At 40.7% G+C, this 23,997-nt stretch overlaps 1 protein-coding gene and 2 long non-coding RNA genes across 4 annotated transcripts; 2 read left to right on the top strand and 1 right to left on the bottom strand.

Moving 5' to 3' along the window:
* Window positions 1–3,720: 3,720 nt before the first annotated feature.
* On the bottom strand, window positions 3,721–19,724 carry LOC146673496 (uncharacterized). 2 transcript variants are annotated; one of them, XM_085401729.1, is made up of 5 exons: window positions 19,207–19,724; window positions 17,445–17,469; window positions 6,767–6,936; window positions 6,500–6,635; window positions 3,741–4,981 (listed from the first exon to the last, which is right to left on the bottom strand). In XM_085401729.1, the coding sequence occupies exons 1-5, from the start codon at window positions 19,680–19,682 to the stop codon at window positions 4,238–4,240; spliced, it is 1,551 nt and encodes a 516-aa protein (XP_085257855.1). In that variant the 5' UTR covers window positions 19,683–19,724; the 3' UTR covers window positions 3,741–4,237. The 2 variants fall into 2 exon arrangements, with proteins under 2 accessions (XP_085257856.1, XP_085257855.1); XM_085401730.1 differs by lacking the exons at window positions 17,445–17,469; window positions 19,207–19,724 and adding an exon at window positions 9,121–9,624 and having other exon boundaries at window positions 3,721–4,981.
* Window positions 10,082–13,074, top strand: LOC146673497 (uncharacterized). The gene is made up of 3 exons (XR_014910500.1): window positions 10,082–10,216; window positions 12,684–12,772; window positions 12,973–13,074. It is a non-coding gene; the product is annotated as an uncharacterized LOC146673497 (long non-coding RNA).
* Window positions 19,725–19,858: 134 nt separating the features above from the next.
* LOC146673495 (uncharacterized) lies at window positions 19,859–23,986 on the top strand. The gene is made up of 3 exons (XR_014910482.1): window positions 19,859–19,974; window positions 21,758–22,113; window positions 22,349–23,986. It is a non-coding gene; the product is annotated as an uncharacterized LOC146673495 (long non-coding RNA).
* The last annotated feature ends 11 nt before the right edge of the window (window positions 23,987–23,997 follow it).

Genomic DNA, 23,997 nt, shown 5'->3' with positions numbered 1-23,997 from the left:
GAAAATGTCAAATGTTAGAAGTTGGCAGAAAGCATAGCGGCCTTGAAGAGCGTGCAGAGAAGGCCAGCCCACATCAGCAGCAGTTAAGCTATGCTCTGATGAACGGCTTTCACCCACCCACTGCTGACTTCATTAGGAAACAAAATTTTAATCAAAACACAGACGGGTCTGTTGAATGCATGAATTGGGCCCGCCGTGTGCTACTCCGGAGGAGACGCCCTGATGTTGCATTGGCAATGATCTAACTAACCCTTTTCTTTAAGAAAGGAGCCTAGTTCTGATGAGTTGACTCATGGGAGTGTCGATGCGTCAAGAGGAGGAATTCCAGGTTTAACATGAAACAATGTTTTCTGTGTTTTCCATGACGATTTTTTCCACGGCTTTTTACTGTGACTTGTGGGATTAACATGTTATGGACAGGTATTAAACTTCTACAGGTGATACACCCATGTTCGGATGAGTGTTTGAAAACTTATAAGTGAAGTTCACAAAACTGAAAGGAAAATGTGGATTGATGTTGGTTGATATATTTTCCAAATGGTTAGAAGTTTTTCCTTCTAGTAGGGAGATACAGGTGCAGTGGCCAGAGTATTGCTGGAAGAAATCATCCCAAGGGTGGAATCTCCAGAGATTGAGACTGGGTGCTGATCAGAAGTATTTAGAGACCCAGCGAGAAGTAAGAAACAGTCATGGCAGAGCTGAAAGCCCAGGCAGTAGTTAAGATCAAAGGTCGTGCGGTTTGGGGCCCTACTAGTCATTATGAGAAGGTTCCAGAACCACAGCAATAACCATAAAGCTGCACTGGAACGAGAGGGTGAGGGGTGAAAAGAGCGCCCTCCTCCAAAAAGAGCATGCCAAGCTCCAACTCAGCGACTGCAGAGCAGACTCTGTGGCACCTAAGAGGGATCATGAATGCAGATGACACCTTATTAAACAATCAGGCAGTTGTGCCGGAAGTAGTTCCGTGTGGTTTTGTGTTAAGGGGGTCGTTGGTGTGACATTTCTAATCATCTTATAACTGCATTTACATGACTCTGTGAACATCACAAACTCTGTTAGAGTCCTGAGCCTGAGCAGAAGTGACTGGAGTAGTTTTAGCATGCACGTTTTACAGCAACCTAACTAATAATTATTTGTGTATATTTTGTAGACTGATTTTCTAGCATGTCAGTTCCTGATGTGTAAGTGCATTAGGCCCTCACTGTCCGAGTAAACATAGTAACAACAGTTGTGAGTTCTTTTGACATGTGTACTCAGCTTTGACATGTTGTTTGACACCCTAAAGTAGGATTTTGGGTTCATCACATTTCAGTGAGTGATTTTGATAGGTCTCAAACATGCTGGAAGCACCTAAAGAATGAGGTTGTTCTTCTAGAGTTAAATGTGGTTGTTTTGGTTTCCCCAATCACTGATGTGAGGACAGTAAAGATAATTGCAAATGCCTTTGAGAGGGTTTACACTGTTTAAATGGGTCTACAGTAGTAAAGAGTACAGCACAATGCATAGATAGAGAGGAAAGATCGATCTCTCTGTTGTAAATTTAGCTCAGAAGTGTTTGATATATGTTGGCTGTGTGGAAATTCATGGCTACTTCTGGGTTTTACCCCAGACTTTGGGAAGCACTAACTTTGAAGTTAGTTTATGTTTGTGGTATTCACTTAGGTACAAATATAGTCGCTGTCCTTTATGGCAAACATCTGGACAGAGCAAAGCAAATGGCACAAAGGAGTGTGTGTGATGTTTGGTGATGCATGTGTGCTTCAATTCCTAATAACACTGGGGATGAGGGTCTTTTACAGAAACCATTAATAAATTGGGAAACATGGGTTGATGGATTTAACCCGCAGAGTTGAGGGATGTCATCTCTACAGTTTTAAGAGTGTTCAGCTCCAAATTGTGCTGACTGCACCAGAGTACCAGCCGCTCAACTTCCTGCCGGTATGCAGACTCATCACCATCCTGAATGAGGCCAATGACAGTGGTGTCATCTGCAAACTTTAGGAGTTTAACAGCCGAGTTCTTGGAGGTGCAGTCGTTAGTGTAGAGGGAGAACAGTAGTGGTGAGAGGACACATCCTTGAGGGGCACCAATACTGAGGGACCGAGTTTCAGAGGTGATCTCCCCCAGCCTCACTTGCTGCTTTCTATCTGTCAGGAAGCTGGTGATCCACTGACAGGTAGCTGGTGACACGCTGAGCTGGGAGAGTTTGGAGGAGAGAAGTTCAGGCACAATGGTGTTAAAAGCCGAACTAAAGTCCACAAACAGGACCCTGGCATAAGTTACCGGGCGGTCGAGGTGTTGCAGAATGTAATGCAGCCCCATGTTCACTGCATCATCCACCGACCTGTTTGCCCGGTAGGCAAACTGCAGAGGGTCCAGCTGGTGGCCTGTAATGTCCTTCAGATGGGCTAACACCAGTCGTTCGAAGGATTTCATGACCACAGACGTCAAGGCGACGGGTCTGTAGTCATTCAGTCCTGTGATGGTGGGTTTCTTGGGAATAGGGATGATGGTTGAGCGTTTGAAGCAGGAGGGAACTTCACACAGCTCCAGAGATCTGTTGAAGATGCAAGAAAAGATGGGAGCCAGCTGTTCAGCACAGGTTTTGAGGCAGGAGGGTGAGACACCATCTGGTCCGGGGGCTTTCCTGGGCTTCTGTTTCTGAAATAGTCGGCTCACATCCTCAGTGTGTATTCTGAGTTTCAGGGAGGAGGAAAGGGGGGTGAGAGGTGTGATGGAGGTTGTTGAGTCTGGATTGGAGAGGGTGGTGGTGGTCGTTGAGACTCGAATGGGGAGGGTGGTGGTGGTCGTTGAGACTGGATTGGAGAGGGTGGTGGTGGTCGTTGAGACTGGATTGGAGAGGGTGAGGGTGAAGGGGGGAGAGGTGGAAGATGTGTTGGGGGTCAATGTCTGAAGCGGCCATCTGCTCTGGTCGCAGCAGATGGCCGCCCCTCCCTGAGCCTGGTTCTGCCGGAGGTTTCTTCCTGTTAAAAGGGAGTTTTTCCTTCCCACTGTTGCCAAAGTGCTTGCTCACAGGGGGTCATATGATTGTTGGGTTTTTCTCTGTATCTATGAAGCGCCTTGAGGCGACTTATGTTGTGATTTGGCGCTATATAAATAAAATTGAATTGAATTGGGGAAGGGAGGGTGAGGCGGGGAGTCTGTCCGTCTCAAACCTGCAGTAAAACACGTACCATGGTCACGCAGTCTATTCTTGAAAATATTTTGTGCATCTTCATTTTTATTTACGGTTCCACATGTGGCAAAAGTTTTGTGTTGCCTTAACTTACACCCTGTAAATTTAATAATCTATACTTCAAACGTGGGGATGGGGACTACTTTTTGTTTTTATTTGCTGACATAACCAACTGTTTAAAAAATAAACCTCTGACATGTTTAAACATATGAAGAATGGGATGTAGTATCCTCTAACTACTTGGTTAAAATAGTGTTAGAGAAATAAACATATTCTTATAGCAATGTGCATCACTGTAGTTATAAAACATGAACCATCTAAAATGGTCCCACCAATGTGTAGTCCTACTTAGAATAATCCTTTAATTGTCCCACAAGGGGAAATTTGGTTGTTACAGCAGCCACTTGCACAATCACTTCTGCGTTATACTTATCCCTGCCCCACTGTTTCCGCAGTGGTTAAACAGTGGCGATGTTCTACACCCGCTGCCTACAAGAGCTCCCAAAATTGAACAACTGCCAGAAAATTAGATAAAGGACTTACGTTATATGCTGCATCACAGATACACAACTACGAGGGTAAGAAAACAGAAATTAACCGACAAAAAATAACGTTGGCTAACGTCAAATTTAAACATTGCGTTACTCCTCTCTGCTTTATCACACCTAATTTGACTGGTCAGATAGTTTAATCAACATGTGTTTGGGTGATCAGAAGCAAATATACATCAAGTTAATACTGCAAACATACAACATCTAAATGTCTGTGAATGACTGAGAACCGTTCTCAGTCACCCAGGTCATTGTAGTCAAAGGAGCTTTCAAAGAAAAGCGTCTGGACTTCTTTAAGTTTCTACATTTAATGAATTTTTAAAAAACATTTTACTGTTGTGTGAAACCAATAAACTCTTATTTTAGCAAAAATATCAAAAACATTTTACACATTGAATGTTTGCAGAACTTATTTACATAGTAAGTATTTAAAGCTCCATGCCTAGCATAAGTTACTTGCACTGGTGTCTTGGGACAACTCCATCTCGTCTCACTTAATCCGTTTTTTAACTAATGCTGTGTTCTGGTAATTTGACAGCATACATGCTACTGCAAACAGTTGGTTGATATTGTAAACAGGTGACATGGTGATGATGCCATCAAAAAGTTTGTTCTGTTTGATCCTCCTAATGACTCGCTCCACATGCAGCCTGAGTCTGACTGTGGCCTGCATCTCCTTAACCTGGTTCTTCTTCTGCTTAGATACAAAAGGGGGGCGGTACACTTTGCATTTACAACAATCTGTGATCAGGAAGCCCTTATCCACCATCACTGCCATGTCTTCAGTCAACTTCTCAGCAATGCCTGATTGTTTGAATAGTTCCTTGTCACTAACCGAACCTGCGTACAGATCAGAGATGAATGTGACTGGACCATGTGGAGCTATGCCAACCAGGGCTTTCATCGTGCAGTGGGATTTGTATGAAGAGTACGTTTCACTCTGGAGAAGTGGTGAGGATGGTGTCTGACACCTCAGCTCTGCACAGTCAAGGATCACCTGGGTGTCTGAGAAATCTTTGAATTCCTTAGGGAGGTAAGCTTGCACTTCTGCACGTGTAAGCCAGATGCACTGAGACCCCAGTGCAGTGGCAAGAAAACTTGTCCATGTTGCAATGATGCTGCTCACTGTGGACTGGTGTATGTTGAATCGATGAGCCAGGTCCCTCTCCTTCAGACCAACAGACAGGAAAACCAGGAAAAGAAAAAACTCGTCGACTGGCTGGAGCAGCTGCCTCTGAAAGGTTGAAACAAAAGGGAAAAGGTTACTCCTTAATCTATGAACTAGTACGATCATGCTTTTCTTGGCTAAATGTTTTGTAAGATAAGACAGGATAGACCCTTATTAGTCCCACACGTGGGAAATTTGTTGAGTTACAGCAGAAAGTGGCAAAAATTCAGAAAAACAATGGGATAGGATAAGAATAAGACACTGTGTACAATAGAATAAAATGCTACGCTGTCAATGTAATTGGTTGTTGTAATGGTTATGCATATCATATCGTACATTTTTAATTTTTCTACAAAATAGTTGTTTTTATTATCTTTATATACACACTGCAAATGTGTTCATATGAGTTGGCACTCCATCTCTTGAAGGTCAAAAGCGAAGTTCAACGTGACTGTCTGGACTGATTATTGTAGGAATGATGTAGAGTGCACAGGGTTGCTTGCAACACGCTCACACACACATGATTACAGGGATATTCTCTGGTTCACAGGGCCAAATAATATGTCTGCAAGTAGCAGTGGGACAGAATTAAATAATCAAGAAATAATCAAAACTGGGCGGGGAGGTGTTTTTCTTTTCTCTCTTACAGAGGAGAGAGCAGATACCAGAGGAGGTCACAAATGTACAAGGAAGATTCGCAGGGAGACAGCAGGACTGCCATCTCTGTGTGAGAGCACGATAGCCATGACAATCTTTGTCATTGTCTCACTATATAAAGTTGTGGAGGGTTATCCTTTTTGTGAACCAGATGCTTGATCTCACATAGAGGTCCACAGCACTGTGTAAACTTGTAATTTGAATTGCTAACACAAATTAAATCTTTTTAAATGACAGAACGTTCTCCTGAAATTCCTTCTGAACACACACAACAGTACCATGGAGTATGGAGCCCCGCAAGGAACATAGGGGGGGAAAAAAAATTAAGATTAACTTTTGCAAGATCTCACAAAAGTAACTCGGGATCTCTCAAAAGTAGGTAGCATTTGAAGGCCAAGTTGGCGTATCCTTCGTGACCCAACCTATCCGAGAACTCATACCAGCCAATCCGTTTCCAACAATTGCAGCAGCTACTTAGTTTTAATATGACTCTTTCTGGGTCACAAAATAAACTTTTAAGATATTTTCAGACGTGAATGTAGCTGTGTAAACTTCAAGTATCTGCTCAGTTTATCAAGACATCACATATTTGCAAAAGTGGTAATTTTTTTGTTTTTGAAGATGTCTGTTACCCACCAGCTGAAAGCTAACAGCAGGTCGAGGCCCACTACAGCCGGGGGGAACACCGCACTCCAGGCACATAGTGCCTCGACCTCCCGGAGGATGCAGCCAAAACATTTGCCAGATCTCGCAAAAGTTCATCTTTATTTTTTTTCTCCCATGTCATGAACACAACAGAACGATGGGGAAAACAGGTTCTGTAGTACACAGATTTAAGTATGCAAAGGATGCTGAGCCGTTTAGGATCTACATAAACACAATGCCATCGCACCTCTAGTTCCAACTACCAACAAAGCCATAGCCTACCGTTTGTGTGCGTGCAGGTGTCAACACTTCTTCGTCCGTGTTGGCAGCTGACTTGGCTCTTGAAGCCCGGATCATTTTATAGATGCAAGGCTCAATCAAAACCCAGAATGCCATCAAATGATTATAGCTTGGAAATCTATTCACAAGAGAGACAAACATCGTGTCAATCATTAATTAACATCACTCATGAAACATACAGTCAGCAGATAAAAAGTAAATATCTATGTTGTTTTCATGAAGACTGGAAACACTTGAACTTCGATGTACCTGGTATAGAATTGGATGTCAGTGTCAGAGCCAGCAAACCGCTGTAACCCAAACTCTCGCTGGACACGTAACTCCTGTATTTCCTTCCTCAGACTCTCCACGTCTTTGGACAGGTCTTCTGCTGATGGCTCAGGGACTGAGCAGTAGTCATGATCTCTTGTAACGCTGTGCTGTTGAGAGATATTTTCAGGCAAGAATGTAGCTATATGAACTTCAAATAGCTGCTTGATTTATCAAGATGTCACATATTTGCAAAAGTACTCTGATGTTTTCTGAGACATCTGTTACCCACCAGCAATAGCTGACCGGGAGGTCAAGGATCACTACAGCAGGTGAGATGAGTGAAATCCCAGCATATCATTTTTAAACCACCCGTGGTCTTTTGCTACTCAGGTTAAACATGATATTTAAGTCTCTTAGGTAACTTCTAAATTTTAATGTTGGGTTTAATTTAGTGTTTTATTTGTTCCTGAGTCAGTTTGGCTGAGATTAAAGTTCAGCTTCATAACTGGACAGTTTTATTTAATACTGAAATCTTACTTAGAGAGCTGTGATTGTATTTTGAACTACACCCGTCATATCCCCTGATGTAAAATGTTCTGTTTTTGTTTAAACAGCTGACTCTGAATTAAATACACTAAAAACTCAAGAGGAATCATTTTCACTGGGAGCAAAAGCAGCATGCTAATGCATGGAGATCCTGACTGCTCCAGTCAGCAGATTATATTTTAAATACTTGATTATATTTTGATTATATTATAAATACTTATATTTATAATATTATATTTTAAATACTTGCGGGGGAGAAGGCTTACTACAGAGGAGCTGTCGGTTATATTAATGGCAGTCGCGTTCTGGCGGATGGTTGAAAAGTGTTCACTCTTACTTGTTCTCTGAACTCTACATAAAGAGGGACGTTTGACAGTTTTGAATGTGATGGGAGGTGCCAGCACCGCTGTTCTTTCACCTTTTTCTAAACAGGAAAGTAAACTAACTTTTTCTCTTTTTTCTATTCAAGTTTGATATTCTTAATATTTTGAACTCTATTTTTGTTTATTTTTAATGCTACGCACATGTTTATCCTTTGTGTCGTTGAATGTTAAAGGTCTCAGGGATAACGTTAAAAGAAAAGCAATGTTTATGTTTATCAAAGGGCTAAAAGCTAATTGCACCTTACTACAAGAAACTCATTCAAGTGACGCTGATGCCACCTTCTGGTCAAATGAGTGGGGTGAAAAATCCTCTTCGGCCACTGATCCAACCACTCTGCTGGAGTAGCTCTCTGTTTCTACCAATGTCCAGGGAAGGTCGTGACTTTTCAGGCTGATGATTCAGGACACTGGCTGGTAGTTTTATTGAATATTGATGGTTCATTTGTGATTCTAGTAAATGTTTATGTCTAGATCTGTGGTTGGGCTCGACTTTACTATATAGATATGTTTCACATGTTTCTATCTCAGCAGCCCCGTTGACAGATCACAGTATTATTATTCTTAAACACCAATTTAAAGGAAAGGAATGCAATAATACATTTAAGGACAATTTTCCCTTCGCAACTAAAAAGAAAAAAAATGGTTAGAGACTATTATTTGAAGTTTTTGACTAAATATCTTTCTTTTTCAAGTCCACCTAAAGCAAAAGAAAATCACTTTAAAATTGTAAATGCCATATATCTGTCCAATGACTATCTTCACAAGAAATTAAATATAGATACGAACGCATGCACTTTCTGTAATACTGATATTGAAACTACTGCATCTTTTTTATTCATGTGAAAGTTCCAGATCTTTTTGGGATGATTTTCTGTACTGGTTAACCTCTAAAAACATTGACTGCCCTTCTCTAACCTTTCAAGTAATTAGATTTGGATTACAAACCGAAAAACCCCCAAAACTTATTTATAGTAGCAAAATTTTTCATTCACAAATGTCGCTTCATGAAAATTACTCCGATTTTTGTTGGCTTTAAAAATGAAGTCCTGCTGTGGAAGGCTTCATTAGACAAGTGTAACTTAAAGCTCACACCTTACTTGAATTTTTGATGCAGCTTTTCAATTGATATAGCTAGATTGTATGTGCGTACTTTTGTTTTTACTTTTATATGATAGGTCACCTTACTGTACTTTTATGCTGCTTTATGGTATTTCTGACCTATAATATTCTTTAAATGCTCTTTTTTTTGACGACTGCTTTGTTTTTAACCACTTATAACTGTATATAACTTTTTGTTGACATGTAAAATAAGCGCTGTATTGTAATTTTTTGACAATAAAGGGAAAAATTGTACTGCTACATCGGACTTATCTCAGTCTGGGTTGATGCATCAGTTTCACTTGAAGAACACTGAACACTCACGGATACTTTAGTAGCTTCAGCTGCTTCATTGCTTGTCTCCTCCATAACTGACACGGTGTCTGATTGGTCACCATCATCCACGAACATGTTGGCTACTGTAGAAGCGGGTTGTTGTTTACAACCATCCCGGAAACTGTTTAGCATCTCTGGTCTTATGCGTTTCTTAGCGCGGTTTTTACTCGCTTTTCCCAGACCCGTGGTCTCCTCATAGCGAAAAATTGTCGGGACTGCATTTGATTTTAGTCTTCGCTTATAACCAGAAGCACCTGTGAGCTCTTTTATCAACCGTGGTCGACTAAATGCCTCAAACGCATCAGGGCTAAAATGGCTAGAGCACAGCCGCGGGTCTTTGGGGAGTTGTACTCGACCGCAAGCATCTTCCCATTGCTTTCTTCTTGTTTTCTCATGAGGAAAGCTGTGCAGACTTACATCTGTTCCTTTGTTGAACTTCGACTGGAAATTACAACCGAAAGCTGCACAATGCGGCATAGTAGTTCCTCTCCTGCAACAACAGGTTAGCTGAACAAAAGCGCCTGCCCACAACCAATATACATCATCGTCCCAGAATGCATTGCGTGAACAAAAACATGGCCGCTCCCATATGGAATCAGAACGATGCCACTTTGAAACGAAACCGAAAAAAATATTGAAACCGAAAAAAAAATATTGTAACTGAAATAAATGTACTGAAAAATCTTGTATTGAAACCGAAAAAAAAATTGATAGTGAAAAACAATTAATTGAAACTGTAATTTTTTTGTTTTCGCTTACAATTTTTTTTTTTCGGTTTCACTCCATTTTTTTTTTCGGTTTCAATCCATTTTTCGGTTTCAATCCACTTTTCAGCTGGCACTGTTTTGGCGTGCGGGGGCGCGCTGGGGGGCGGGGATTCCGACCCGCATGTATTTGCATATATTATAATGCTGACGACGAGGCTGCGGTCACGGACAAACTCGCACGTGTCTGTTCGGGAATGGCAGGTGCCGAGAGGTCCAGCGTTTACATTACCGACTATTTCAAAGTGACAGCCTGAGGTGTTCTTCAGTAAATTGGACTACCGGACAGGAGGACCTGAGGCCCCACCGCATTATTTTTGGTAAGTTAAATGTGTTTGTAAACTAATCCGTAATTTAGGTCCTTAGCTAGCTACCTAAGGACCTAGCTAGCTAAAATGAGCACTCGGCTGTCGGGGAAACTTGTTTTGTAAAGTTCGTTTAGCTAACCCGTGCAGGTGAATGAATTTACCCTGACTAAAGAAATCAAGAGAAACGCACCGGGCTGCTCAGTGACTAACCACGGTTACTGTACTTTTATTATGAGTATTATATAGGGCTGGGTATCGTCACTGATTTCTAGAATCGATTCAATTCCGATTCACAAGGTCCCAAATCGATTCGATCCACGATTCGATTTAATTCGATTCGATTTAAATCTGGGAAATTTTGACAGTCAGAAATATTATAATTCAGATCAGTACATTTACATATTTTTGTATCAATAAAAAGGAAGCTGACACACGCAAGACTTTATCACAGGTGTGAGCGTCACAGCAGATGCCTTTGTGTCAAAGTAGCTGAAGATAAAACACAGAAAAACATGAAGGTGATTTTCCTGGCCTGGGATTTTATAAAAATATTCTGCAGTACATCAAAAACGAAAGAAAACCATTAATCAACATATGAACATTACCTCTGACGTTACAGCGGTTTTATTAGAGACACGGTTAAGTGTTTTGCATTTTGAATAATTTTAAAAAGTTTAAATTTGTTCAGTATTGAACAGCAGAAATGAGGTTTTCGGAAGAATGTAAAAGGGAAAAAAACAGCGGCTGACAGCGCTGTAAACAACAGTAGGCTTGTGCGTAACAAGCAAGCGAATAATGAGAAAGGGAAACTGTTCTTGAAGTACAGAGAGAGAGGGAGAGCTGTGCATCACGGTGGAAGCAAAACAGTAAAAGTCAGAGTGAATTCATGACGATGTTTATGTGAAGCGTAGTTTGGATCTTCTTTTGCTGCTGGTACGGTCAATATTGTTTGGAGAGACATCAAACTAACAGCTTTAGAATCGGCTCATAAAGGGTGTGAACACAAAGCGCGGACCCGCCGACAGATCAGAATCAGCGAGCTGTCGGCTTTCAGCCCCGACCGTGAGAAAGGCGACATCTAATGCTGGGCTTACACTGTGCGATTTTTGGCCCATTTTTGAGCCGATTTTTGAGTCGTGCGACCGTTTTGGCGATCGGCCCGATTTTGGCCTTCATCGTGCGTCGTGCATCTTGTAGTATACCTGGGGTAACGAGAAGCGATTAACACCTCACGACCAGCTCCCGATCATCAATCGCTTGGTCGTGAGGGTGTCACCGCAGTTTCTCACACTGCGCACGCGCAAACACAAATGTCAGCGAAAAAGACGGCGCAGCACAGCAGTGTAGCGTGTGATGTGGACACAAGCGATGGAGGCACAATTTGTAGAACTTTGGAAAGTTCATCCGAGCCTTTTCGGTGTGGCCTCACAAAATTATCACGACCACAACAACCGTGAAAATAGTTGGATTTACACTACTGCTCAATCACAGCTGCCTGATCAATGTTTTTCATTAGCAATTTAGCAAAGTTGATGGTGGTGGTGTGCGTGTCTGTGTGAGTGAAAGACGGAGAGGGAGAGCGAGCGGCAGAATTTCTGTTATAACCTTCATTTTATGGACGCACAGTGTGAGCACTCGGGTCGCATCAGAGCATCGGGCCGTATAGTGTGAGACCCTGCATCGTGACCTACCAACTTCTAACCCCTGCGAGTCAATCGTGCAATTTGAGCAGGAGCTGAATCGCGCGACTGAAAAAATCGCACAGTGTAAGCCCAGCATAACTGATTCTGATCCGCGGGTCGCGCTGTGTATTTAAGTCTATGTGCAGAATCCCTGTACCTGCTCTCATTTACTGTCTTAACTATTTGGTGGTTCTTGAAATTTTGTGAGATGTCACCAGAGATTCTGGCATTTCGGGCAAAATAAATTTATATTAAAAAAATCGATTCAGGATTTTAATGAATCGATTTTACGTTATCCAAGCCAGAATCGATTTTAATCGATGAATCGATTATAAAAACCCACCCCTAGTATACTGTAAGAGCAACAGGCTGGACTCTGCTTCTGCTCCTGTGCAGAGCTGATTATTAAATATGTGCAAACAGCAGCATGTTTTGTGTCGCTTTCCACATGTGGAAGGACATTAACGCCAACTTTTAAATTCCCCTCATTAGTCAATAGCTACGGATTAAATAGCAAAGCCCGATACTTATGTACTGAAACCAACTACTTCCGCTTGTCAGCTTAAGTTAAAATGTTACATTTTTCCCCTGATTATTTTTTTAGCTTTTTTTTTTTTACTGAGTTTGTTACAAATATTCAGGTTAAAAAACTGTCCACATTATTTTTAATGAATTATGTTCACAAAGTCACATGTGCAGTACTCTGTACAGCTTGCATCCTTTAGGACAAATAATTTGAAACATTAATATTTCTTGTTCAATACTGAGCTGATAACACCTCTGTATGTTGTGACCAGGATGCAGCAGCAGACTGAACCTCGACTGAAACCTGCTCCATCATCTCATCTTTGCAGATGTCCATTTATAAAGCATCAACAACTCAAAGGTAAACATAATAGAAAATGTGTTAGTATATAAGGCCTTTAAAACAAATAAAAAAAATAAACAGCTGTCGGCAGAACTGTAGGACTGAACAACTTCAGATCCCGAGTGTGTGAGGACAGAGAAGGATCAGCTCTATTTCAGTTTTGAGAGATAAACTTTATATTTCAGTTTGTGATGATTCTGTTCTGTTTGTGATTACAGGAGCTGACCTCAGATTCAGACCTCAGCACCACCCAGTGACAGCAGACAGATCATCCTATATCTTCAATCTTTGTAGTAACTCCAAAATTAACTGAAGAAAACAGTACAAAGGTTAAAGCACCACATGTGCTGTCAGTGAAAGCTGCAGTTGTTTTATTGATAAATTTAAAGACAAAAAGTCAAAAGGATTAATCACCCCTGTAACTGTGTCACAATACATCAGCATTAACAGTACCTCAGTTTGGTGTTTCAGAAAACTGCTGATCTCAGACCTGCACAACTTCTGATTTAAACACTGAATGTAATCAGCTACATGAAGAGCACATGATGTTTTCTCTGACACAATTAAATAAAACCTGATTAAAGTCAAAGGTTGTTACTTGTATTTGAACTAAAAACTTGTGATCTGGAATTCTTTCACTGTTTTTTGACAATAGTGTTATTTATCATAAAGTAATTCAGAGTCATTCATACCAGAGTAACCAGTGAGCACAACATATATTTAACTTTCTACAGGACTTAAAGCTATTACTATAGCTTATAGCTATAGCTATTACTTAACTGCACTACTGTATAGTTCTGTGTAAATAATCATTCTGTACATATGATGATTTTTAATCCTACAACTGTTTATAACTTGCATAGTTCACATTTCTGTATAACTTTATATCTCAGATTTCTGTATAGTTTTTTTTATTTCATATTTATATCCTGTTCATAGCCTGTACATAGTTTGTACTCACTACAGCCTGTACATACTTATAGAATATTCTTAACATACTTCATACCATGTACATTGTAACATACCATAATAGACCCATTTCTGTAATATACTTACATATCTATACTATTGCTAATATATATTGTAATATATCTATATCATGGCTAAAGCACTTCTGGATGGATGCAAACTGCATTTCGTTGCCCTGTGCATGTGCAATGACAACAAAGTTGAATTCTATTCTATTATATTATGTAAAAGTCCAGACCCTCTGAGGATTATCTGAGTACTTCTAACATTACACAAAGCAAAGGTCTCCATCAGTGTTCATGAAATGCTGGGTTTATCCTTCTTGTGAGGGAGCTGCTGGTGAAGATCACGAGCCCTGCTTGATCCTGGCGACGAGTTTCAGTCTTCCTGGTGTTTCTGAAATGATGCCTCTCACTGTGGGTCAACAGAACTTCTGGCACAGGACAGCTGTAATGAAAGAAATTGAAGAAGTTTTGAAAAAAAAAAAATCTTGGAAATGCCCTAAATGTGAGAAGCAGATTTTGTATTTACTTTTCTTTTGCCAATCAAGATAACAAAGTATAATTTTCACCATACAATTACTAACCTTGTCATGTCTGTTTTGGGCTCTGGGCTCGTCCTTCCCAGCGCTCATGAGACTGCTTTGCTGCACTGTGGTATGAGGTGCTAACCTGTTGACAGTGTTGGGAAGGTTAATTTTAAAATGTATTCCACCAAAGATTATAGAAGTAATGTATTCTGAATACTTTACAACTACATGAATGTACTATTGCTGTGTGATTTATTACTATTACTGAAGGCTACTCGCCATACCAATACCAACTAGATGTTAAAATCTTAATATAAATGAGTAACAGTAGGTGGACATTAGGTAAGGCTGCACTTTTTGCAGCGATCTCGTGTAGAAAACTATTCAGCACGTATATAAAACAGGTCAGCGGCTCCGAACCGCAGTAAAGGGACCTCTGGCTAATACGTCCGGTTCGTGTCAGGCTCGTAGCTGAAAACTAGCTTTACTTTGTTGTCTGGGTCAAGTTTGCTAGGAGAGACAGAGAGAGGCGTTGAAAGGCTGCTTATTGTTTCGGAGAAAAACACGAACACTGTGTACAGTCGAGTCTTAACAGCTTACTTACAGCTGGGCTCGTCAGGCACTCTTTTTGGCTTTAGTGGTTATTATTATATTTACATGCTTCCAGCTCCCGTTTCTGCTCCGTGACAGCTCGTACTTTTCCTTTTTCTCCCTCCCTCGCTCACAGACACATAACGTGTATGGCAGTCCATTCTCCCTGCAGCACGGACTACACTGCCCATGAGGCTACATTGTTTAGGGCGATGCCTGTAACACTCTGCTATTGCCTTCATATTAAATACTTTTTGTATAATAATTTTTAGAGGCTCTTATTGCGTGTTTTGTTTGGGTTTCCACTGGCGTGGAATTACCAAAAATAGAGAGACCATAGCCTAACATATGAAACAGGAAAATACCGCCATGTAATCCATTTATTTCAACAAACTAACTGTATTCTCAGTATCACCTATTGAACAGTAACTGTAACGGATACATTTACTCATATTTTGTATTTTAAATACGTAACGCCGGTGCATGTATTATGTTACTGCCCAACACTGCCTGTTGAGATCCTGAGATCCGCTCCTAGGGCCTCCAACTCCTGAAGAGACACGGGTGTCCCTAAATTTAGCAAATATTAGCTTCAGGCTAGCTTGCTACGACGAATAGGCTAATACCAGCATTTTACCACAACTTCACCAGATGTAGCTAAAAAAACTAAACTAATGTCCAGCCCAGTGGGACAGCAAGAAAAGATGACAAAAAATTATTACTTACTTGCGGTTTGGAGGTTCAAGCTGAAATTGAAGCAGCCATTGAAAGACGGGAAGAGAGAAAGATGGCAGCTTGGTCAGCACTAGTGGCCTCTATCCGGTTGTTCAGTGATGACGCGACGAATCCTACTTCCGGGTCTAAAGTAGTCTGTGTTTAATATGGCTTTTGTGTTGTTAACATGTTTAATGTAATGTATTTTCTTCTATTTGATCTCAAAAAGCTCCTAAAACAGTCAGTGATCACTGTTGACCTCCCTCGGCTTTTATTACCACTAATCATTTATTTAAGCTCAGTTTTTAAAACCTTAGGATGTAACTACAGCCCAGCCCATGCAGCAGTATATGAACGACTAACCTCGTATTGTGGATGGATTATCTCAGTTGTTCTCCTGGCTGAAGTTTGGTCCTTTTACAGCATCCTGCCATGCGATTACATTTGTTCCTGACCACCGAGAACACTCACGTTAACTTTTATCGAGTGGAAAAAAAGTTAGCTTGTTTATATTATGCTAACATAGCTGTGTCGCTAGCGGTCACGTAGCACATCATTATATACCAGCTAGCCCAACTTCAGTAACCCTACAAACGTCACTGCCGTTTAGTTTTCTGTCTTCATTTATGCTGGAAGTGATAACAGAGCTGTACGTTTTAATTTGTTTCCAAAACCCCGCAGTCAGGACATGCCATATTGTATTTAGATAGAAGCTAGCGAGCTAACTCCCTGCTAACTTCTAACTCCGTTAAATGTCATAAATTCCGTTTTCATGGATGCCTGGATGTTAAACTCAATTGTTACACCTGGTAGAGCAGAACGCTGATCATTTTATTAAAGATGAAAGACTTTAGACAGTTTTTCAACTCTCAGTAATGCCATAGTGATCGTTTGATATATGGACCTGCAGCGGAGTTTAGGCCCAGACACGGCTAGTGACGTCAGACTGAACAATCGGATAATGTATGCAAATACATGCGGGCCGGAAACCGCGCGCCCCCGGACGCCAAAACAGTGCCAGCAGATTGAAACTGAAAAATGGTTTGAAAACGAAAAAAAAAAAAATTGTAAGCGAAAACAAAAAAATTACAGTTTCAATTAATTGTTTTTCACTATCAATTTTTTTTTCGGTTTCAATACAAGATTTTTCAGTACATTTATTTCAGTTACAATATTTTTTTTCGGTTTCAATATTTTTTTCGGTTTCGTTTCAAGGTGGCATCGTTCTGATTCCATACTCCCAAGGCTTCAAAATAGTTTTAAACAACAAAGATTTAATGGATAACGAAAACATTTTAGTTATTTTCAACAATGTTTATGTAGTGGAGATAATTTGTAACATATTTAGAGTAACTTGACATAATAGTCGGGGTTCCTTTTAAGAACAAAGAAGGAAAAACTGTAAATGTGAATATTATCAAAGAAATCCTGTTTCTGACCAGAGCTTTCCTCCTGACACTCAGACGACCACATTTTATTCATACCTGATTTCACTTCAAGTTTCTCTTTCTTTTGATTTATGCAACACAGTACACACAGAGGCCAGCCAAGTGAAATTAACTGTGTGTTGTGACCACATGGGGTAATTGGGATTATTATTATTTTTTGTATTATGTTTAGTTGTTGTCCCTGTGGTTTTCCCGTTAGTTTTTAAAATGGTTTTCTCAGTGTCTCTATAGGCTCGGCTGTCTGTCATTTGGGGAGTTTGTTGAGTGATGATATGATTTTGCGAAGCATTATTTTTGAAGGAGTTCTGTTTAGCTGACCTCTTTTATGGGTCCACTTATTTCTTAAAATAGCTTATTTTTCGGTGATTGTGTATATTGACATTATTTTTGTCATTTTGGGGGTATTGCAAAAGCCACATTTTATAAATTACACCCGTACCTGTGCATCCTTGGCTTCAGGGTCCCTGAAAAGTAAGGAAAAAAAAGTAAGAAAAAACAAAACAAAATCCCATGTCACATTAATCTTTTGTTCTTTTTGTTGATTGTTGTAGAAAATCATCAATGACTGGACATTCAAAGGTGTCTCACATAACAAGAAAAATAACAATGATAAAACTTTCAGATACTTCACCTTGTTTTCTTAACAAGTTGAATGTTTTAAGTCATGTTAATTTAAATTTGTTAGTTTCAACAAATCTCTAATATTAACCTCACTTTTTTAACCTTTAACGGCTCTAATAGACTGTGTGCGCCTTAGCATTTGCTACTTCCAGTGGGGAAACTCCCGTAGAGCACTTTGTTTCCGGTGTGATATTCACGCCTTGTTTATGGTCGAACTTTCCAAAACAAGTTAACCCAATGGATGAATCATGCGGTGATTTACATATCTCGAGATGTCTTGGGCATTTACCATTTATTTATCTGTAGATGATGCTCATCGACTTGAACTCAATTATTCTACACTAAGAGCAGAACAATTAAAACCATATATTGGATTTGTGAAATGTTTAAATAAAGGTTCATTTAATACATTTTCATGCATCTGGACCACAGTAGAACAGATCTCATACTACGGTCCAATTTTGCTTTATTAGCCGTTCTTGCAACTTTAAACTTTGTGGGGGTTTTTTCAGTTGTTCTCACTTCCAGCTACTGTACATCTGACCTGCATCCTGTGTAGATACCTTCATAGAGAGGACATTAAGTTAAACTCCTCTGAGATATTAAATTACACATTGTGTAGGGGGCACTGCATTGTTTAGGGGTTTGTTTGTTTTTTTGCATTAATGCAATTAATTAAATCTATGAATGAGATACTTGGAAATTGGTCATAAAACCTGTGCAGAAAGCAAAGAAACACAAGATTAATCCAGGTTAAAAAAAGCAGTACAGAGAGGGGGGAAAGCAGTGGCCAGGATTATAAGAGAATATGCATTTGCTGTTTTGGTCAGTATTTTAATATATAGTCAAAGTTAGCAGCCCTTTTGCTTTATATTATCTGCTCTTGATGGATTTAAGCTGTATTCCCTGGACCAGAGATCTGAGGTGACTTCAATCAACAGCTGACGGTTTGTGTTATTGTTGATAGTTAATATCATCAACTAATAGGGTTCATTTGCTTCAATAAAGTGTATTTCATGTAATCAAATGCTTTTCGTCTGCTTTAAGGTGATCAGAATTTGAAATTTGAGATGCTGTATCATTTAAAGCAAGTTCAAAGAAAGTGCTGAAATCTGTCTTTATTGAAGTTTCACAAATCACAGAAAGTTTTCATAAAATCGTTGTTTTGTTGTGCTTTTGTTCTGCTATCAGTGTGGAATAATCAAGTACAGGTTTGAAATGTCAGGGTTGTGTAGTTTTTGCTCTGCAGCAGATCAAACATGCTTTATCAATTTCCCTAATCGGAGGTTACAAAGGCAAACCAACTTCAGCCTCGTATTAAAATGCACATTTGTGTGGTAATGTTATAAAGCTGTTGTGAAATCTGTTTATGTTGTCCTAGTAAGGCTACCATGAGGGCAGCCACTAGAGGTCGCTAGAAGACCGGTGTGTATATGTGTTTTCCAGAAATTGATGTAGCCACGTACACTGCTGCTTCAATTCAATTAAAAAGCGGTTCGTGCTTGAGAACACTGTGTCTTATTGCCTCCGAACATGACAAAAGCCATGGGTCACTAGTTGAAAACTTGAGGATTTCTTACCTTGTATAGTCCCGACTGTCATCAGCTGATGTGGCAAATCGCTGCAGTCCCTGAGTCGACTGATAAGACCCGAGCTGCAGCCTGAGCTCGTCGAGCTCCCCTGATATGGTTTCATATTTAACGCGATGTTCCAAAACTCCAGGTCGCTCTGTCTTTTTCGAAAAATTATTCCAGTGGAATAACGACGGGACAACTTTGGGCTGAAGACAACGCTTCCCACAGGAAGACACGAAGATGTCTCCAGTCTCGAAATGCCGACTACACACTCTAGAGCTGGTGGTAACAATGAAGCCGTGCCTTCTGATTTTCATCAGCCATTGTGCGCGCAATTCAGGATCCTTGGGAAAGCAGTGGAAACTTAACATCTTGTTGAACCTCCCCCCAGCGGTGCACAGCGGGACACAGCAGTGGTGGGTGTTCCCGCCTTCTGCTCTTTGTAGCTTAACGCGATCTTTCCGTTTTCGTGTTTTGGACATGATTTTGGTGTCTATCTTCTTCGCAGTAGCGGCAGATCGCAATATAAAGCTGCCGGAAATGTACAACTCTACATCCGGTCTTAAAACAGGAAGTTAGCGTTTTCTCGTTCACAGGGTCATTTCCTTTCCTCACCGATCTCCCTGCACCGAGCAGCAACAGGAAAAAACAAACCCTGAAAGCTAGCTTTAGTTCTTCGTTGTATTTCAGGTTTACTGGAGGCATTTTAATCGACCAAAGCGAGCGCGTGGAACACCTGGGTCCCTCCACGGACGGCGGGAGATTAATGGAGAGGTAAGTTTACACTGTTTGTCAAGATCAGCGCGGAAGCTTCCAAGAAAACATGAATCCGTGACATCTGGTTAAAAAACGGAATTGTAGACTGGCCGATGGTTTCCACACAGCCTACAGCAGATCTACTGCTCTAAAGAAAACAATCTCCCTTTGGTTGTGGTCACTAAATGACTAAATGGCCAAAGGCAAACAGGCGACCACGTGTCGTGTTCTCCACATACACAGAATGTTATTATGAGCCTCTTTTCTTTTTCTTCACACCCAGCCATAAATCTTCCTGTCGGCTGGAGATCTTTTCATAAAAGCTCTTGAGGTTTCAGAGCTGAGACATGAAGCTGTTGTTCCTGTTCTGATAAGAACAGGTGGGTGTGTTCTGCCAGTCAGTTTGAGGTGGGAGGAGGGGGATCATCCTCCCTACCCTTTTTATGTGAGTACCTAGAGAGCTGGTAGTTTAAATGACTTGGATGTTAACAGAGAGCGTCTGTCCTGATAGCCGGTGTCTTCGGACTTTGGATTTATATTTTCATTGTGCCATCTGCACACAGACAGCCCGACTATGTTGCAGTTGTGTTGTAGTACAGTCCTCTACATGCTGCTGCTGGTCTGTGTTCTGGTCAATGCCCATGAAGGTAAGCTGTGTAGCTGCATGCTTGTTGTAATGTATGGAGTAGTTTGGGTGCATTTCTCTAAGGGATGGTCATGTGTCATATGTGCTTACATTTGAGTGATATGGGAACAAATTCCAGATGTTATAGTTTCAGATTTCATATCCATTAAAAATTAAATTGACTTCTAGACCAGGCATAAAGACAATATGAGCCCTCAGTGAGAATTTCAGGCAAGAAAAAGTAAATAAAGTTCAAGTTTCCTTAAATGGGACTGTGCTGTTTATCAAAACTTCTGTCAGCTTATTATTATTAAGTAGTTAAAAACATTGGCACAATTTCTGGAGATTCTGGCTGTGAAACAAAAAGAACAGTGCTGATGTGAACTCAAGAAAACTTCCCCCCTTTTCCCCAGAGAGAGAGAGGAGAGGAGAAACAAAGAACTGCTGCTCTGCTGCAAATACAGCAGCCGCACAGAACTTAGGGGTTATGAATGTTCCACAGGAAGGCACATGAACACAAAACTGTAGCCTGACAAATTTGACCACAGAGCAAAAAAAACCCCAAAACACTGTCTCACAACATGATCACTGTTGAGAATTTTTTTCACTGTGCTGTGATAACTACTGTGAATCTGGAATTTTAAATATTATAAATATATATTTACACCATGTGTGTTCAAGTTTTGACACACTCAGAGTGAAACAGATCACCTGTTAGCTCATCCTGCACTCTTACAACCTGTTGAAGACAAACTATTGATCAACTCTGGCCTGTTTCTATTTTCATACTGATCCTTTTAAATAATGTGTACATTTTTGTGTTCTGGTTAAAATGCATGTAAGCTTTTGTGACCTGTAACTTACTAATAAAGATAAAAGATGTTTGTTTGTTTGTTTGTTTGTTTTTTAAGTGAGATAAAACAATTCTGCATCATCATCTTTTATTGAGCAGACACCCGTGTTTATTGTGATGAATGGCGTGTGTATTGAGTTGACAAGTGGCATCTAGGGAAAGAGTCACCTTGTAATTTATATCACAAAACCGCACTGTGTTAAATTTCAGCATCCTGTGTGAGCTGTACTGCCTGTGGCTCTGCAGGAATCAGTGGTTTCTGCTCCAGAAGTGAGCGATGCTGTCGATGTTGTTAACTTCTCATTTTGTTTCCTCTTTTTCAGACAAAAACACCACAGCTGGACAGAACGTCATTCTGCCATGTCAAGCTCCAAACTACAACATCATAGTTGCAGATTGGAGCAGAGCTGACCTGGGATCAGAATATGTCCTTTTGTACAGGGATGATCTGTTTGTTCCAGACAACCAGCATCCATCTTTTAAGAACCGGGTGGATCTGCAGGACAGACAGATGAAGGATGGAGACGTGTCTCTGATTCTGAAGGATGTGACGATTAATGATAGTGGAACATACGAGTGTCGTGTCCTCCAGAGAGGAAACAACCGTGGGAAAAGAGCTGTGTTGAAGAACAACCCCATCAACATCATCTACCTTCATGTTGTTCCTCCAGGTGAGTGAGTAGAGTTGAGTGTGTGTGTGATCAGAGGTGAAGCTGCTTCCTGGTTGTTGATGTTTGTTTCTAAAGATGTTGTTGATGAGACTTTGTAGAAAGCAGCTGGTCTGAGTGATGTGATCAGAGTGCAGTAGATAATGTCTGACAGCAGTTTGAAGAGGAAATGGATTCTGTTCTGTTCTTCACTCATCACCTACCTGACAGCTGACACCTCACACCTGTTTCTCACCTGCAGATCAGCCAGGAGGACTCACAGAGGATGGAGGGAAGGAGGATGGAGGGAAGGAGGATGGAGGGAAGGAGGACAGAGTCAATAGAGGACGTCCTGGTCTGTCAGCTTTTGGTGTGTTTTGTGTTCTTATAGCTGCTTTTGCGATCTCTGGAAAATTGAAAAACAAGAATTCCTCACTTGCTCCGCCTGAACAACAGCAAGCCTAAAAAGAAGAAGCTCTTCGCTTTTTTCTCTTTGTCTTCAGACAAACCAGTTTACTGTAGCAGTACACACATGTCATGGCATCCCTGCAGATTCAGCTTTAAATATGACCACAACAAAGCGTTTCATTATTGCTACATAAGGGCTCTCATACAGGACATCAGTTTCAGTCACGTGTCTCTGAAATTTGCTCTGACTAAATGAACATGTGAATTTTGTCAGATTCTGTTACTGTGTAATCTCAGAGGTTAAACTGAGGTCCAGAAGTGTCTGATGTGGTTGTAGAGCACTCTGAGAGAACATACAATTATGTTACATGATTTATTTATTGGACACAGAAGCACTGATTATTTTTCTCTGCTGTTATGAAGTGTTTAATGTTAAAGGTGAAATCAGAAGTTTCCACCTTTAAGATTGTGTGATCCTCTGATTACTCTGAAGTGCTGAGCTAAGCCATGCTGTGGTTTTACTCTGTGAAAGGAAAAGTTTGTTAACTCATGTTCATGTTTTGAAAGTATTTGAAGGTATCCTGTAACCCGAGCTGTCAGATTCATGCAGATGAATGCTGAGAGTAAAATTGCTTCTTGCATGGATGTGACCATCTTTTATGTCATACCTTTCTTTCGTCTTTCTCAGTCAATCTGGGCCTTATTTTTCCTCTGCTGCACCTATCTTCTGCGGCGTGCCTCAAGGATCTGTCCTTGGTCCCCTGCTCTTCTCACTGTATATGCTTCTCTTTGAGAAGTACAACATCATTGTTATGCCAGTGACATACAGATCTATTTTGAATTAACTGATGATCGTTCCATGTCTGTGCACTGTTTTTGTGAGTGTATGTGTGAGGTCAAAGATTGGCTCTCTGGTAACTCCCTTAGCTTAAATAACAGGAAAACCAAAATGACAGTAATATCCCTCGCGGCCAACTCCGTGAGCCTTTGGTTCCTTGTTAGTGACCTAGGTGTGTTTTTTGGATAGCTCATTTAAATTTGACAAACAAGTGTCTTCTGTTGTCAAATTCTGCTTCCATCAATTGCGTCTTATTTGCAAGGCCAGACATTATGTCCCTCATAGGGACCTGGAGGGGCCTTTGTGACATCTAGGTTGGATTACTGCAACTCCCTTTACTTTGGTCTTAACTCTGCTCTTCTCCATAGACTGAAAATTGTTCAGAATGCGGCGGCTCGTCTCCTTACTGGTACCGGGCAGCGTGTCTCTATTACCCCCATCCTTGCTGACCTGCATTGGCTTCCCGTTAAGTATCGCATTCAATTCAAAATCCTGCTGCTCACCTTTAGAACTATTAACAATATAGCGCCAAGTTACCTCAATGAACTACGTAGATCATACACCCCTGCTAGGGTACTAAGATCTTCTTCCCAGTCACTTTTGTACCGTCGAGATCCCGACTGAAGACTAGAGGTGACCACATGTTTACCTTGGCTGCACCCGATCCGTA

Source organism: Rhamphochromis longiceps, linkage group LG3 (genome assembly GCF_057381845.1).
Source record: "Rhamphochromis longiceps isolate RC_006_pf linkage group LG3, R_longiceps_female_GT1.1, whole genome shotgun sequence".
In the NCBI taxonomy this organism is placed as follows: domain Eukaryota; kingdom Metazoa; phylum Chordata; class Actinopteri; order Cichliformes; family Cichlidae; genus Rhamphochromis; species Rhamphochromis longiceps.
The sequence above is the reverse complement of the archived record's forward strand: the minus strand, read 5'-3'. Positions and strand labels throughout refer to the sequence as shown.

Bases quoted from the DNA above. Each gene is read 5' to 3' on its own strand.
- LOC146673496 (XM_085401729.1), bottom strand. From the start codon at position 19,682: ATGTCCAAAACACGAAAACGGAAAGATCGCGTTAAGCTACAAAGAGCA. The intron at 17,470-19,206 runs GTAAGAAATCCT...CTTACTTTTCAG, and splicing joins GACAGTCGGGACTATACAAG to GGACCCTGAAGCCAAGGATG. The intron at 4,982-6,499 runs GTAGGCTATGGC...TCAACCTTTCAG, and splicing joins CACCTGCACGCACACAAACG to AGGCAGCTGCTCCAGCCAGT.